The following is a 16,734-nucleotide window of genomic DNA, read 5'->3' as shown; positions in this document are numbered from 1 at the left end:
ACTAAAAGATTGATAAATAAATTAAAATGAGATTAATTACTATGCACTTTCAGTGTAAAAAGTTTTACATTATCGATTCATTACATCACCCATTTGTATTATTTTATAGGTTTTTAAAATAAAAATAAAATTTATTTCAATATCCAACGTCTATAATTTAATGTGTAAATTTTTTTACACTGTCGGTGTATTTCAGAAGAGAATATAAAAATATCATAAAAATGGACGCTTATAGCTTTAATAAAAGTTTACTTTGACTTGGTACTGTGAAGGTTTCAGCGACACAACAATCATCATTTCCAATTTCCATGTCGACGGAAGCGTTAGAAACTCTCGGTTCTTTCAACGGCGATTTCGGCTTCACCGGTACCAACGATCGTAGATTCGCCTTTTCACGCCAAGCTTCCTTTCAACAACCTCGCACTCCGATTTCCTCTGATTCAACCGATTCGAGTTTCAGAAAACCCTTTCTTTCACGAACTGATTCCAGCATTGACATCCCCTCTTCTGGACCGCACCACCACTACTGGTCCGGCCATGACGACACACCTTCCGGCTCACCGCGAAAACAGTCGTTTTTGTCATTTGTTTTCTCATTGTTTCGAAATGTTAGGGCTGGTCATAGGTATATGAAGAGATTGTTTTTTATGATCTCGCTTAATGTTGCTTACTCTACTGTTGAGTTGCTCATTGGCCTCTTCACTGGCCGTGTTGGTAAGATTCTATATTCAACTCTATTTCGATTTTCATTTTTAGTCTTAACAATTGTTTGCTTAGGGTATATTTGGATTTACTTATTTGAGTTTACTTAGTAACTTAAGCCATAAGTTGTTTTCAGCTTATTTCCATAAAACTGAATTGAACAAGTTATAGCTTATATAAAAATAATTTGATCATTTTGGCTTTTATGATAGAGATAACTTATACACATGAACTTATGCATACACATGGACTTATGTATACATATGCACTTATATGATTAAATGTATTATGATCGTGTAATTAAACTGTTTATCCAAACAAAGCCTAAGCTTATCTTGCATAGGCCGTTTATAATATAGGGCCCAACCTGTTGGGCATGTTCGTTTTGCCCGCACTTTAGTGCGGGGAGAGCCGAGAATTTAGGCCCTCACCCTCTAATGTGTCCTCCCCGCTCCGCCCCTTTTTCTTCGCGGGCTTTTGCGGGCATGAGTATTTACATAAACTTTTGCATTTTTAGAGTGCCCGCGGGCTTTCCCTGACCCGCCCTCACTTTTTTTGCGGGACGGGCCTAAGTTTTAGGTCCACATCCTTAAATATGACCGCTCTGCCCTGTTTTTTGCGGGGCGGGCCTAAACGGGGCGGGCATGCCCGTTTGCCACCCCTAGTTTATATCATGGAGAAAAACAAGAGTAAATTACATATAAACTTTGAATAAGCTGTTTTTAAAGCTCTATGAGTGGCTTTATCAAAATAAGCAATGAAAATAAGCTAAGAACAACTTATAAACTTATGATCATGAACTATTTGTATAAGTTTTTTCAAACATTTGCTTATTACTTATGGTTTTATTTATTTCATCAGAAATTGAATATGTTGCTGACTTTTTAAATTTATTACTATTGCCGTTTTAGGTTTGGTGTCTGATGCAGTTCACTTGACATTTGGATGCGGTCTTCTCACGTTTTCATTGTTTGTTATGGGGGCGTCTAGAAAAAAACCTGATGGAGTTTATACTTATGGGTGAGATTTTTGTTTCATGTATTGTCTTGCGCAATGCAGGACCGTTTGTAGGTACAGTAACATCACATATTTACTTTGTAACTGAATTATGCTGTGTAAAGTATTAGGAAGCGGGATAGAGTACTTCTTCTGGAAATAGTTATCATCAATATTGTAATTACTTTTTTCAAACTTCCCCAGCACACATATTTACGAGTCTGTGTGTGCCTGTAATTTAGTATAAGATGATTTTTTTCCCCATTGTCTGAGTCAAATTGTAAGGATTATGTTTTGCACGCAAGAATATGAGTGTGTATTGTTGTATGTTTGTTACTAAAGATATTATTGAAACTATTATTTACTGATTGGGTAATCATTTCAATCCTGTTAATGGTTTTATTGATGTACTTTAATTTCAGATATAAAAGACTGGAAGTCTTGTCTGCATTTACAAATGCTGTAAGTATTCCGCATTCCCTTTTCTGCTGCACTTGTTACCTTGTATCATTGTAAACTGGTTGCCTGATGCTGTCATCAATTTGCATTTAGATGTTTGAACAATAAAACAAGTAATCGTTTAAAGAATATCCATATCCTCTTACCTCCTATGATGCATGTGCATCTCAAACTGGACATATAATTGGGCTAGATCTCAGGTCAGGTCTTCTGAATCTTTCGGGAGGTTTAGGGGGCATATGAAAGAGCTTATTTGAACTTATTTTCTGACGCAAGTAATATAGTGTAATGGGCATGCGATGCAAGCTAATTTTCAACCAACGTCCAATGAAAATCAACTGGTCTGTCACGTCAGTCTACTTTTGTAACTGCATCTAGGAATTAATGATATGAAATGGAAAAATAGTGAGCTTTCTCTCATTAGACACTAATGCAAAACCGGTTTATTCTGAAAGTCATTTGAACTCAATAATTTGACATGCCAATAAGTTACTTTTAGCTTATGTTCATAAGCTCTCCAAGATAGTTATAGAAGCAGCTTATGCAGAGTTTACCATCATTCCCATTTTGATTATAGAGAGAACTTATGCTCAAGCTCTCATACAATATTTTTATTTATACTGTGTATCAATGATTGGATGTTACAATGTTCATTGTGTCCTTAAGGGACCACTTGCATGGTATTAACAGAATTTGATGTGACTGTGATTCAAGTAAACTGTAGTGAACTTCTATTTTTATCTCGTGTTTGGTGCATGGCATCATTACTCTCTACATTACATTATGTGCACTAACATATTGAGTTTTCTTCTTCGGTTGCATGTGTAGACAGCTGTTTCTTTTGTTTATGTCATTCTCCCTAGCAGTTGAAGCACTTCATGCATTTGTACAAGATGAATCAGAACACAAGTAAGTTTGTGTTTGCAATGATTGTTTATGCTATATTACTATTATCAAGTATTTTACATATCAAGCAGCAAAAGATATGACCTATTGTTTTAGATATTAACAATTGTATTAGGGAAATTGACAGCTAAAACAAAAAGCGAAGTGATATTTCTTAGAAAATAGACTGAAAGGACACAAGGAATTGTATTAAACAGCAATGCAGAACAGAATTAAATACAATGATACCTCCTCATGCGCATACCTCCTATCACCTTGCTGCTACTTGTTCTCTATTTCTTTTCTAGTATAAACTTTTAATATCCCAGGCCATGTAATGTAACCCGTGGGTCCAATAGTACATCTTATTATGTAATTTTTTTGGTTGGATTTCACTCCATCTTTTTCATAATTTTCTTCTTCTATCTGATATTTGACCATTATAAAGTTTTGTTTTAAGTTATACTCCCTCCGATCCCTCCTATAAGACTCATTTGATAATTTGTTTGTTCCTTTTTATAAGATTCCTTCTAAATTGGATCACATTAAGTATTTTCTTACCAAAATACCCCTAATTACTTCATCATTCCTCTTTTGTAAGATTGGGGAAGAAGGGGGGTTGATAACTCCTAATACAAGCTAATTAGGTACAAAAAGTTAGTTGGTGGGTTCAATACTATTGGAAAAAATAGGTAAAAGCTGTTATATTTTATTCGTCAGCTTTAGGCTGATTTATATAGTGAAGATACAATTATTACAATTGACTTTCTCCTTAATGGAGAATAAAGAAAAATAAAGGTAGTATTAAAGACACTAAAATAATACATTTTCCAACACCCCCCTCAAGTTAGTGCATAAATATCTATCATGCCCAACTTGTCTATCAAATACTCAAAAGTAAGCCTTGCCAAACTTTTGGTCAGGATATCCGCAGTTTGTGGACTTGAAGTCACGAAAGATAGACATATGATTCCCGCATCTAACTTCTCCTTTATGAAGAGTCGCTCAATCTCGATATGTTTGGTTCTATCATGTTGAACTGGATTATGAGCTATGCTAATAGCAACTTTACTATCAGAGTACAATTTCAATGGAAGCTCAATTTTCATCTTAAGTTCTTCTAGGACTCTAAGGATCCATAATCCTTCACAAATACCTTGAGACATAGCTCTAAACTCGGCCTCTGCACTACTCCTTGCTACAACTCCTTGTTTCTTACTCTTCCATGTCACAAGATTACCCCAAACATAGGTATAATATCAAAAGGTTGATCTTCTATCTGTGATTGAACCTGCCCAATCGGCATCGGTGAAGATAGACACATTTTTTTTTACTAGTCTTCTTAAAAAACAATCCTTTTCCAGGATTTCCCTTCAAATATCTCAGTATTCTATAGACTGCCTCAAGATGTTCCTCGAAAGGAGAATGCATAAACTGACTCACTACACTAACTGAGAAAGCAATATCAGGTCAGGTGTGTGACAAATAAATCAGTTTCCCAACCAATCTCTGATATCTCCCAGTATCAACAGAAACATTACCTTCTCCCCAAAGTTTAGCATTAGGATCCATAGGGGTATCTGCAGGAGGACGTCCACTCATTCCTGTTTCTTTCAACAAGTCTATAATGTATTTCTGCTGTGAAACCACAATACCATTTTTTGACCGAGCAACCTCCATACCTAAAAAATATCTCATGAATCCCAGATTCTTGATTTCAAAGTCTACTGCCAATTTCTCTTTTACTCTTGCCATTTCCACTGTATCGTCTCCAGTAAGGACAATATCATCAACATAAACAATCAGGACAACAACTTTCCCATCGTGGGAGAATTTTGTGAATAAGGTGTGGTCAGCCTGTCCTTGGATGTACTCTTGTTTCTTCATGGACTGAGTGAATTTTTCAAACCAAGCTCTAGGGGACTGCTTTAATCCATACAAAGACTTATTTAGTTTGCACACATTTGATCCAAATTTGTTTTCAAAGTCAGGAGGAATGTCCATATATACTTCTTCTAGATCGCCATTAAGAAAGACATTCTTAACATCTAACTGATGCAAAGGCCAATCCATGTTAGCAACAAGAGACAAAAGAATTCTAATAGTGTTCAATTTTGCAACAGGAGCAAATGTCTCTGAGTAATCTATACCATAGGTCTGAGTAAAGCCTTTGCCATCAAGCGAGCCTTGTACCTTTCAATTGACCCATCTGAATTATACTTCACAGTAAACACCCATTTGCATCCAACTGTCTTCTTCCCATCTGGTAGTGACATAACACTCCAAGTTTTGTTCTTTTCAAGAGCTTTCATCTCCTCAAGTACAACTTCCCTCCACTTTGGAATTTCTAGAGCAACCTGTACACTTTTTGGAATTTCTACACTAGACAATTTTGAAGTGAAGGCAGACATAGATGAAGACAAATTTGAATATGATATAAAATTGGACATGAGATGTTTAGTGCAAGATCTGACAGATTTTCTAATGGCAACATGATCATCTATATCAGGATACAAAATACGACTCTTAGAAACAAAGATAGACTTACCTTTTCTTTTGTTAGGAAATTGATCATTCCCCGGTTTAGATTCCTGGCAGTGTTGAGATGTGGACTTGTCCTTTCTTTTATGGTGCTTTTTCACAAAAACCTTTCCTTTCCAAGTCCTGTTTCCTAATTCAAATTTGTTTTGTTGAAGTGACTCATTATTTTGTGGAATTTCAATTAGATCATCATTATCATTGTTTTCAGGATTCTCATTGTTTTCTACAAGAGAAAATGTAGGCTCGGATTCACAAGGTTCCTTACTCATGACAAGAGTAGGATCGGATAAAGAATCATGACCATTTTCTGTTGGTGCAGGTGTAAAAATCTTAGACTTTTGTGATATTGGCAAAGATAAGTTATTTAAAAAACTCATGTCCTCAATTTGAAACGAGTCTTCGTTTATCTCCCCCCCTTGAAGATGAATGTCATAAAAAAAATGTTTATTTTCAAAGAATGTAACATACATAATGACAAATAGTTTCTTATTTTTTGGATCAAAACATTTATATCCTTTTTGGGTTGGGGAGTATCCAACAAAGACACATTTTATAGCACGTACTCAAGTTTCCCAACATTTTTATGTTCATGAATAAAGGATGTGCAACCAAAGATTTATAAAGTCAGATCAGTTAAAACACGAGTACTAGAAAAACATTCTTTGAAGACATTAATAGGAGTTTGAAAATTGAGAATTTTGGAGGGCATTCTGTTAATTAAATACGCAACTGTTAAAACAGCTTCGCCCCACAAATAATTTGGTACTTTATTTGAAAAAAAGTAGAGCTCTAGTAACCTCTAGTAAATGTCTATTTTTCCTTTCGGCCACTCCATTTTGTTGAGGAGTATTAGGACATGAACTTTGATGTACAATCCCATTTTTTAGAAAAAAATCACCCAGGATAATGTTAAAATATTCTTTGCCATTATCACTTCTAAAGACTTGGATATTTGTTTGAAATTGGTTCTGCACCATTAAAACAATTTTTTTTACAGCCTGACAAACATCTGATTTCTTCTTTAACAAGTACACCCAACATACTCTTGTATGGTCATCTATAAATGTGATAAACCATTTTTTGAGAGAGAGTGTACTTGTATGGTCATCTATAAATGTGATAAACCATTTTTTGAGAGAGAGTGTACTTGTACGGTTAGGGCCCCAAACATCACTGTGTATAATAGAAAACGGTTTTGATGGTTTATAAGGCTGTATTGAAAACTAGGAACGATGATGCTTTGCAAATTCACATGCTTCACATTTAAACGAAGAAAAGTTCTTATTGTGAAATATCTTAGGAAACAAGTGTTTTAAGTAACGAAAACTAGGATGACCTAATCTTAAATGCCATACTAATGCCATACTATAATGTTGTCATCTTTATTATTCAAAATAGAAAAAGACTCAAAGCAGGAACTTATTATTTTTGAAGGTAGTTGTGATGCAGATCCAATGTCAAGGTAGTAGAGTCCTCCACTCTCCTTAGCACTGCCAATCATCTTCCCCGAGTTCAAATCTTGAAAGACACAGTGACATCGGAAAAAATTAGTTTGACAATTTATATCTTGGGCTAATTTACTGATGGATATTAAATTACAAGATAAATTTGGAACATGAAGGACATTTTTAAGAGTTAACATTGGAGACAACACAACTGACCCTTTACCTGCAATGGTTGAAAAAGAGCCATCTGCGATTTTTATTTTTTGATTACCTGCATATGGACTATATGAAGAGAACAAAGTATTCATGTGATCCGAGGCTCCTGAATCTACTATCCAAGTATGACTGGGACTGACACTAAGAAATGCAGAATTACCTTTTGTTGCTATAGAACAAGAAGGGGTTGGAGACTCGAGGAGTTTGCACAGTCTGTCTAGTTGCTCCGTAGTGAGTGGAAATTGAGACGGATGAGGTTGCTGCCCTTGATCAGAATTACAATTCTGAAATGTACGACCATTTTTCTTCTTCCGGTTAGGAGGTTTGCCTTTGAGCTTCCAACAAGTTTCACGTGTATATCATTCACGCTTCCAGTGATCACACCAAGGAACTTTGTCTGACCTTCTTCCCTCGTCAAGGTGCCTAGTAGCCAGAGCCGAGCCTTTAGATTCAAAATTTCGTGGTGTCTTGCCCATCATAATTCCTTGCCGTGCCTCTTCCCTTCTTATTTCTGCAAAAATTTCACGAAGAGTTGACAATGGTACTTTTCCTAAAACTCTACCTCTTACCTCATCAAGGTCTTTATTGAGCCCAGCGAGAAACATGAATACACGATCATTTTCTTGCCTTTTGAGAAACAAAATACTGTCTTTTGTACACCTCCAATTGTCATCATAACAGAGATCTAACTCTTGCCACAATGTTAACCGTTCATTGTAATAAGCAGTTGCACTCCTGTCACCTTGTTTCGCATGCCATAACTTTGATTTTAAATCAAAAATTTGAGAGGAGTTTTGAATATCAGAGTATGTTTCCTTAACAGCTTCCCGCACATCCTTTGCGGAAGGTAAAAACATGTAAGGCTTATCTATTCCAGTTTCCATAGAGCTTACCAGCCACGCAATAATCAAGGAGTTTTCCGACTTCCATTGTTTGTAACGAGGGTCTCCTGTTGCTAGTTCAGCTACTCCTCCTGTTAAGAAATCAATTTTTCCTTTGCTATCCAATACCAATCGAACGGTTTGAGCCCATTCATTATAGTTATTCCCATTCATTTTAGGGATAGTGACCTTGAGGGAGTATGGGGAACCCTCTTGATCATATTGAAAAAAATAGGTAAAAGCTGTTATATTTTATTTGTCAGCCTTAGGCTGGTTTTATAGTGAAGATACAATTATTACAATTGATTTTCTCCTTAATGGAGAATAAAGAAAAATAAAGGTAGTAATAAAGACACTAATAAAACCGGAAATAATATATTTTCCAACAAATACCTTCAAAGGAAATTTTGGATAAAAAATACAAATCATCAACAAATTTATTGAAAAAAAAGAAATTAACAAATTTTCTTAAGGAGAAAACTTAGATACAATTCCTTAGGCGTGGTTTTTACTATTTTCTAATGAAAATATGACAAGTGTAGATTTTCATTGGAAATTGCATGTGTTGTGTAGGAGAAAATTGCATATGTGTAGGAGGAAATTATACACTTGTCATATTTTCATTGGAAAATAGTAAAAACCACACCTAAATAATTGTGTCTAAGTCTTCTCCTTTTCTTAATTCCCATGAATTAGTAAATTATGTGCAACACATGTTGATCAGCCACATTTTCCTCTTGTTTTTTTTCATTGCCTGTTTGTCTATCATTGTTGATGTGATATTTCGTTCCATTCTTATTCTTCACTCCCATTTAAGAAGACTATGGTTTGCTATGATTATAGTAGTTAACATTCGAAGTGCTAGGATTGAATTGTCTGTTTATCCATATGCATGTTTTCTGACCTCTTCAATTTCAGTGTGTCTATGATTCAAAATAAGTGATATTATTGATGGATGAAGGGCATAAGTTCCATCTATACTAAACCAATTCTGTGGTATTTTATATTTTCCAGTAGTTGTCTATTTATGCACATGTGTTGCAGTAAAGGCAAAGATAGGGTTGAAAATATCAAATCTAGGGTTTTCTCAAGAGAAGCAAGATTATGATTTAGGGGAATCGATGACTCATGGGATAGTGGACATGGCTGGTTTTCATGCATTATGACGAGGGCTTGGATTTGGGGAAACTCAAGCAACGGATAGTTGAAGACTTGACTAAGCGAAGGTTTAAAGCTTTCTGCCAAAGGGCTCAAATGATTGTTGATGAAAATAATAAGCAAATAATAAAATATGAGAAGTAAGTGGCAAAACATATAAACCTATAAACACCTAAAATTACTAGCCTAGGCATCACACCCAAGAGAAAGAGACCAAATAGTTCCCTAACTAATGTCAAAGTTAAATAACTATTGTCTAATTGTAAGGACTAAGGTCACTACCTCCACTGAAAATGTGGTAAGGGTTTACTATATGAAGAAGATTAGAAATATTCATTGAGCCTCATGTTTTATACTGAGGCTCGAGTTGTTAGTTAGAATAAAGCCAGTTACCTAACTAATGTCAAAGTTAAATAACTATTGTCTAATTGTAAGGACTAAGGTCACAACCTCTACTGAAAATGTGGTAAGGGTTTACTATATGAAGAAGATTAGAAGTATTCATTGAGCCTCATGTTTTATAGTGAGGCTCGAGTTGTTAGTTAGAATAAAGCCAGTTAGGTCGACAGTTGTTACTTGTTAGTCAGGCTGTTAGTTTGTATATGTGTTTCGGGGAGGCTATAAATAATCTTCCCTAAGGCATTTTAATTGATCTTGGCTTTTTGAACTTGCTTAACTGGGTTTGGGTTATGCCAGTAAAAGGAGATTAGAATCTCTGGGGTACCTTCTTTTGTTTCCAATCAATAAACTGACAGACACAATTCCCCTTCTGCTATCTGAATCTTCAAAGGACCCTAACACTTATAAAACAATTAAGTAACAACATTAATTTTTGGAAAAGGACACAAAATATAGCCCACAAAAGACAATGCTACTAAATACATGCTTTAGGATGCCTGTTATAAATGTCTAGGATTTTGAAAGAGTGGCTTCTAGACCTATGAATCTTTGAAATTACAAATACAATAACTAGATTTTCCTGCCGTCTTCATCACATGCATCTAAAATTTTGTTTCTTTCTGTTAAGAATGCCACGTTAGATGAGAGATTTCCTGAATATGTTTATAAGTGGAGGCAATCCCCATCTTACAAGCAAGTTTGTAAGGTTGAGTTAGGTCCAACCCAAATTTTAAGATGGTATCAGAACCATCAAAGATCCGTTGAGCAACTTACTATCATGTTTCTGATATCTGTTGACCTGGGTCAGGTTCCAAATGTTCAGTCTTGGGTGCGAGAGGGTGTGTTAAGAGTCTCACATTGGATGAGAGATGGCCTAAACCTATGATTATAAGTGGAGGAATTCTCACCTTACAAGATGGTTTTTTAAGGTTGAGTTAGGTCCAATCCAAATTTTAAGGTTCATCAAGGAAATGGATTTTTTATCTAAATTATTTGTTTTTCATTCTAAAAATATGGTTCTTGAGTTTTAATTTTAAGTTAGTATTTCTTATGACTGTTTTCTGTGTGCAGGCATTACTTGAATGTTTCTGCAGCGACCAATTTATTTGTGAATCTCATTGGCGTGTGGTTCTTTAGAAACTATGCTCGGATAAATCTTGGTTTGTATTTGTCGCGTGTTTAAGATTCACCTGATTAAGGATTTAATGTTTTGCCTTTTTCAAAAGGGATGCTCGTGTTTTGATATTTCCTTTTGAGCCTTGAGCATGACAACTTTTATCTGTCTATTCTGGAATTCATCTTGTAGCTTACAGAAATGCAGAAGATATGAATTGCCACTCTGTTTTTCTGCACGTTCTTACAGATTCCATTCGCAGGTAGATATACTTGGATTTATTTGTCATTGTGCAGTGACAATAACATTCAAACCCCTTCAATTTTGATGCATTTCTTTTCCTCTACAAGTTCATATCAAGCTGATATACTTCAATGGTTTCTCAGTGCAGGTTTGATATTGGCATCCTGGTTATTGTCCATCGGGTAAATACCTTTTCATATTATGTCCATTTGGTCTTGAGAAAGATGAGGATTAAAAATGCATTTGAAGAAAAATGAATTTCTCAGCCTCCTAACCCAATTTCTTCAGTTATTGTAATTTGACTTGTTTCTTTTTCCTTTTTTTATAGGGTTGAGAATGCAGAAGTGTTGTGTTTGGGGCTCGTTTCTGTTGCAGTTTTTACTCTAGTTTTGCCTCTCTTTAGGGCCACTGGTGGTATCTTGCTCCAAATGGCACCTCCCAGCATCCCAACTACTGCTTTTAGCAAATGCTTGAGACAGGTTATAACTTTTTTCTTGGGAAATATGTGCTTATACCCCCATGCAGCTCGGTGATTGTGGTCTCTGCTCCGCATTGATGCTTTTACTTTTTAAGTATTGTATGTTGTATGTTGTTCAGATTTCTGCTCGAGAAGATGTACTGGAAGTATCCCAGGCCCGTTTTTGGGAATTGGTGCCCGGTCGTGTGATTGGTTCACTGTCGATGCAGGTAGTTTGTTATTTGTTTTCCTTCCCTTTGTCGCTTCAACTAAGAGGAGCAAAATCTCAAACTTGATTAATTATTAGCATACAGTATGTCTGTAGACAACCCTTGAAAATATGACTGTCTACGAAGCATCCCCATAATGCCACCCTTTACTCCAACCCTAATCGTGGCCCCCAAATTTACTTCATGAATTCATTCTGAGCTATGATTTTTTGTATATCTCATATGAACTATAATCTTGAAAACAACATATAAAAGAGAGAAGACAAAAAGGCATGACAGAAACCAACCCAGCAAGGGTCTGCTGCTATCTACTTGTCCCCATTCCACTCCACTGTCAAGCCCCACCCCTGTTGTTTTCCTCTCTCTAATAAGCCTCTACAATTTTTTCTCTTTTGGAAAATAAAAGAAGTGATTTAAGAGTAATAATACTTAAAAACCTAGTGCTTTCGAAGCCGTGCAAATTGCTGACTCTGACCTTCGAAAGCCATGCAAAAAAGGCCTTCCTCATGGAATAGACGATAACATTCATCTGCTGGCTGTTTTCTTTTTCAATGTTGACGGGAGCGTTGAATTTCTTGCACAAGTTTTCTTGGTGTAGGGCTTGGTTCCAGAAAAAAATCAAAGATTGTGAGCGGTTGAAGAAAACCCTATGTTCAAGGAAAAGAAGCAATCATGTTTATAGTCCCTGTTTCTCGTGCTACCACGAGAAATGATCAATTCACAGAATCCCTCCACAAGGGTTCTGTTATTAATTGCCATGGACACTGAGTCACAGCTTCTCATTGCCGAGAAAGAATCCTCGTTAACTGAATTGCTGCATATGGCTTGAGTGCGATCGCCAACTTGAAATGAAACAAGTTGAAACTAATGAGTTTGAGAATGGAGTCATGGAGAGATACAAAAATTCACCAAAATGAAAAACTTTGTAATTCTAGACACATTAAAACACCTTTAAACTATTTCCGATTAAACCATATGTACAATACACCACCTATAAGACGACGTACCGTAGAAGCCGCTGAAGCAAATATGTTACACCCTTCACACTGTAAGAGTGCGCTCAAATGTGAAAACGTTAGTAGTATGGCATGTTTCCTTTTCTTTTTGTATTAAGTAGCTGCACTGTAGATACTGATTTTTGTAGTGTATACCGACAGGTAAAGAAAGGAGTGGATGATCGACCAATTCTAGAATTTGTGCATCGTCTATACCATGATTTTGGTGTGCAAGACCTCACGGTGCAGATTGATTATGCTTGATGATTAGGTTATCTCAACACAGTTTCATCTTTTTATAATTATTATCAAGAGTTGTATGCACATTAATGTCTTTGTTTGTTACTGCCGAAATGATAGTAGCATAACTTCTTATTTAAGAAATAGTTGCATTCAACATATTTTTTTAACGGATAAATAGACAGAGTTTAATAATAATTCAATCAATTTTAATAAATTTTGAAAACTAAAAAAAGTGTAAAATTTGATTGTAAGTAGAAGCTAGCAACAAAGGATACTATAGTATTGGACCAACACATTGAACTGAGATATGATAAGTACCTTTTATTTATTATTTAACAATAAACTAATTACTACCACGTGAATGCCAGGGTTGCAAACAAAATCTTCATTCAGGGATAAAGTTATGTTTCAAATTAAACACTATAAGGATTAACTAAAGATAAAACATATATGGCTAAGTTATCAACAACTGGGTTACTGGGAACAATCTTTCTTTCAAAATGATTCATATAACTCAATGAGGCCTTCATATCATCAAATTAGTACTTCACATGTTGATATATTCAGCCATGCCTGTGTTTGTTTATGTAGTGACATAAACTAATTTTGAATGAATGAATTATTTAAAATTGAATCAGGTTTTATGTATGTAAAAATTAGTTGATCAGGAAATCTAAAACTATTTGTTTTCTCGTATTTGAAGCTTTGAAGCTAATGGACAAGCATTTAGCAAATGCCCCAATAGGGACTAAAAATAAAAAATACCTCAAGAAAGTATTTATACATTTAGATATAGGTGTAAAAAAATAGTTCTATATTTTCAATAATTTAAAATATAAATGAATGTAAAATTTTCAACTTAATACAATTGATATTCATTTTTATTGTGTGTACAAATTCTTTTTAGCTTCAAGCTTTCTCTTTGGCAAAGTGTTTTATCCTTATGCTAGTTATTACTAGTTGACTTACCTTTCGTGACTCTCAACAAACAAGGCCAACATAAATTTAAAGTCTGAACTATATTACACAAATTAAAGTAGATTAAAAAAAAATTATTGTATGAATTTTATTAAAATAATATTAATGAAAATAGCATCCAACTCCACCGGCTAAAATGTGAGGAATCTTATTTCTTTTAACCTCTATTTGACAAATGACAAATTTTAACATCATAATTCCGGACTTCCCAACAATCATCCACATGTCCCTAACATTACATTGCTCCGAAAAGCATCAATCACAAACAACAAACAAAGTCTAACCAAATTAGTTGATAGCCGTAGATAAATATTTAACTAGATTCGAAATTACAAAATTTTATTTATTTATCTTTAAAGAGGTGAAATTTAAAAATTTATTAATAATCTCATTCCAGCTTGCTTTCAATAATTGAAACCTATTATTTTTCAACAAAAATTGGGTTATAAAAAAACTTTGGAGTGTTCAACAGTAGAAAAAGAGAACTAACTCTATTGTTAGAAGCACTTCCACAAAAACAGAAATGGAATCATCAACACAAAAAAACTCACTAGTTTCTCACTTTAGCCATCCACATCTTTTGCAACACACAACCACACCCTCTACAAAAAACATAACCTGTTCCGGTTGCAACCAAACAATCACACATGAACAACATTACTACATCTGCAAAACATGTCCATTCTATCTCCACAATCTCTGTTACAAAACACCCTTAATCACAAACCACCCTTCCCATCCAAATCACGATCTCTTCCTCCTCGTTATACCTTCATCGCCCGCTACAAAATCCACCGTCGACTGCATGGCGTGTAAACAACATGCCACTGGTTTCTGCTATCACTGCGCTGAATGCAACATCTTCTTTCATTCTATATGTATCACACTTCCTCTCTCACTTTCGATCGCGCAACATCCACACAAAATAAAGCTCGAGTTTTCTCCGCCTTATGATTTCTTCTGTGATCTATGCGATAAACCTAGTTACAAAGGGTGGCTCTATAGGTGCAACATGTGTGAATTTGATATACATATAGCTTGTGCAGTCAAGAATATTGGTGGTGGAGTTAGAATTCATAGTGCAGTTTCGGGATGGAATAAGAAATTGTTTAGTCCATTGAGAAAACATAGCACAGGCAATGGAAAAAAAGCTATGATTGTCGAACTTGGATTACAAGAAACAGAAAAAATAACAAGCACTGGTTCTGTTTCTTTAGAGATTTTCCAAGGAAAAACTCCGCTTCGCGATAAAATGACTCCTCTTTCTGATGATACAAGTCCACCATTATCAAGTAACCAATTTAGTGACTCCTATTTTTCAATAGATTTGAATAAGTCTTATTCGACAAATCACGATCGTAGAAGTCAGGTTCGAAAAGAAGTTAATAACGATTATATTAGCCAAAGTGTTGTATCTAGCAATTCAGGGCGAGGTGAAGAAGAAACAAACGGTGTAGTTAATTATTGGCTAAAAAATCATTCGCACAAAGATAAGGTGAATGCAGCATTTGAAGATTCAAGTCAAAAAGTGTTAGTGAAAAATCGTAAAGAACAATTGGCTAAATGGTCTGTTAAAGATCAAACAACTAGTAGAGATGAGACAGTAAGTTCAACTACATTAAATTTCTTAATTTCAAGACATTACATAGTTTTTGGTACACAGAAGAATATACTTATGTCATATTCTTAATGCTTGCAGGAAAAGAAGAACCATTCAGGTTGGAGGAAGTTTCTAACTTGTTGCCTTTAGCAATAGCACAAGTATGCGCAAGGCACACAATATATGAGAGTTGTTAACAAATTGGTTAATAAATTTCACCAGAATTGAAAGATACATGTAGTTTAATGTCAAGTTTGTTCCTGCAAAGTACTTTTGTACATGTAAATTCTAGTCCTATACACTATATAGTTGGATGAATTACTTGTATCTGAGGCATTTATAGTCATTTCTATGTAAATTTCCACATTAGTGAGTATAGTAGGTGCTCCATATTTTAATTTTACTTTATTTTTAGTGTGTCTGATTAGCAAATATGACAAGCACTGTCACGACATTTAAGCAAGACCAACTCCGAACAAGCTCTAAGTCAGAAGATGCTAGATGAGGTTGTGGGTTGAGCGCTGGCATTGAGTTGGAGACGTTTATAGAGCAAGGAATTACGGTTGAGCTGTCACGTTAAATGGTAAGGATGAGCAAAAGCTGTCAAGGTCTGCGAAAGCTCTTGCAATGCTGTCTAAGGGCCATGTTGTCTTTCATGGATGTTGTACTATCCTATTACACATACTAGAAAATAAAATATGTTTTATTCCCTGGACCATAGATAATGGATAAAAGTAAAGACACACACAAAAAGAAAAATATATTATTAGGGCATCACGTGAAAATAAAAAAATATTTTTAGAATTTAGAGATGTATCTTCGGGCACACCATAAATCATTAGAAATCTGACTTAATATGAAAAAATTACGGAGGTACATCTTCGTAAACATTCCGGAGATGCATCTCCGGCCACTGCTTGTATATAACGCGTAAAAATCCTTCTTCTTCCTCATTTGTTAAAAAAATAAATTGTTCTCTAAAACCCTCTCAAAATCACATTGTCTCAAAATCAATCAAATAAAATCAAAGCTTCTTCAATCCTCACCGGACGATATCAAAGAGCTCATTCAACTACATCAACTTCAAAGATTCCTCACTTCTTGTAAGTTTTTGATTATTGTAAACTTTTTTGAATTTTTATATAAATTTATAGAAATTGATGATTAGGTATTGAAATACATAGTTTATGCA

General features: G+C 35.0%; 2 protein-coding genes across 2 annotated transcripts; both read left to right on the top strand.

Moving 5' to 3' along the window:
* Positions 1-239: 239 nt before the first annotated feature.
* Positions 240-13,139, top strand: LOC127126223 (metal tolerance protein C2). The gene is made up of 10 exons (XM_051055108.1): positions 240-714; positions 1,614-1,722; positions 2,121-2,160; positions 2,990-3,066; positions 10,754-10,842; positions 10,989-11,058; positions 11,183-11,221; positions 11,368-11,518; positions 11,637-11,726; positions 12,884-13,139. The coding sequence occupies exons 1-10, from the start codon at positions 309-311 to the stop codon at positions 12,983-12,985; spliced, it is 1,173 nt and encodes a 390-aa protein (XP_050911065.1). The 5' UTR covers positions 240-308; the 3' UTR covers positions 12,986-13,139.
* Positions 13,140-14,419: 1,280 nt separating this feature from the next.
* Positions 14,420-15,869, top strand: LOC127129063 (uncharacterized). The gene is made up of 2 exons (XM_051058381.1): positions 14,420-15,545; positions 15,642-15,869. The coding sequence occupies exons 1-2, from the start codon at positions 14,466-14,468 to the stop codon at positions 15,690-15,692; spliced, it is 1,131 nt and encodes a 376-aa protein (XP_050914338.1). The 5' UTR covers positions 14,420-14,465; the 3' UTR covers positions 15,693-15,869.
* The last annotated feature ends 865 nt before the right edge of the window (positions 15,870-16,734 follow it).

Source organism: Lathyrus oleraceus, chromosome 3 (genome assembly GCF_024323335.1).
Source record: "Lathyrus oleraceus cultivar Zhongwan6 chromosome 3, CAAS_Psat_ZW6_1.0, whole genome shotgun sequence".
Classification (NCBI taxonomy): Eukaryota; Viridiplantae; Streptophyta; class Magnoliopsida; order Fabales; family Fabaceae; genus Lathyrus; species Lathyrus oleraceus.
This window is presented reverse-complemented; position numbering and strand designations above follow the sequence as displayed.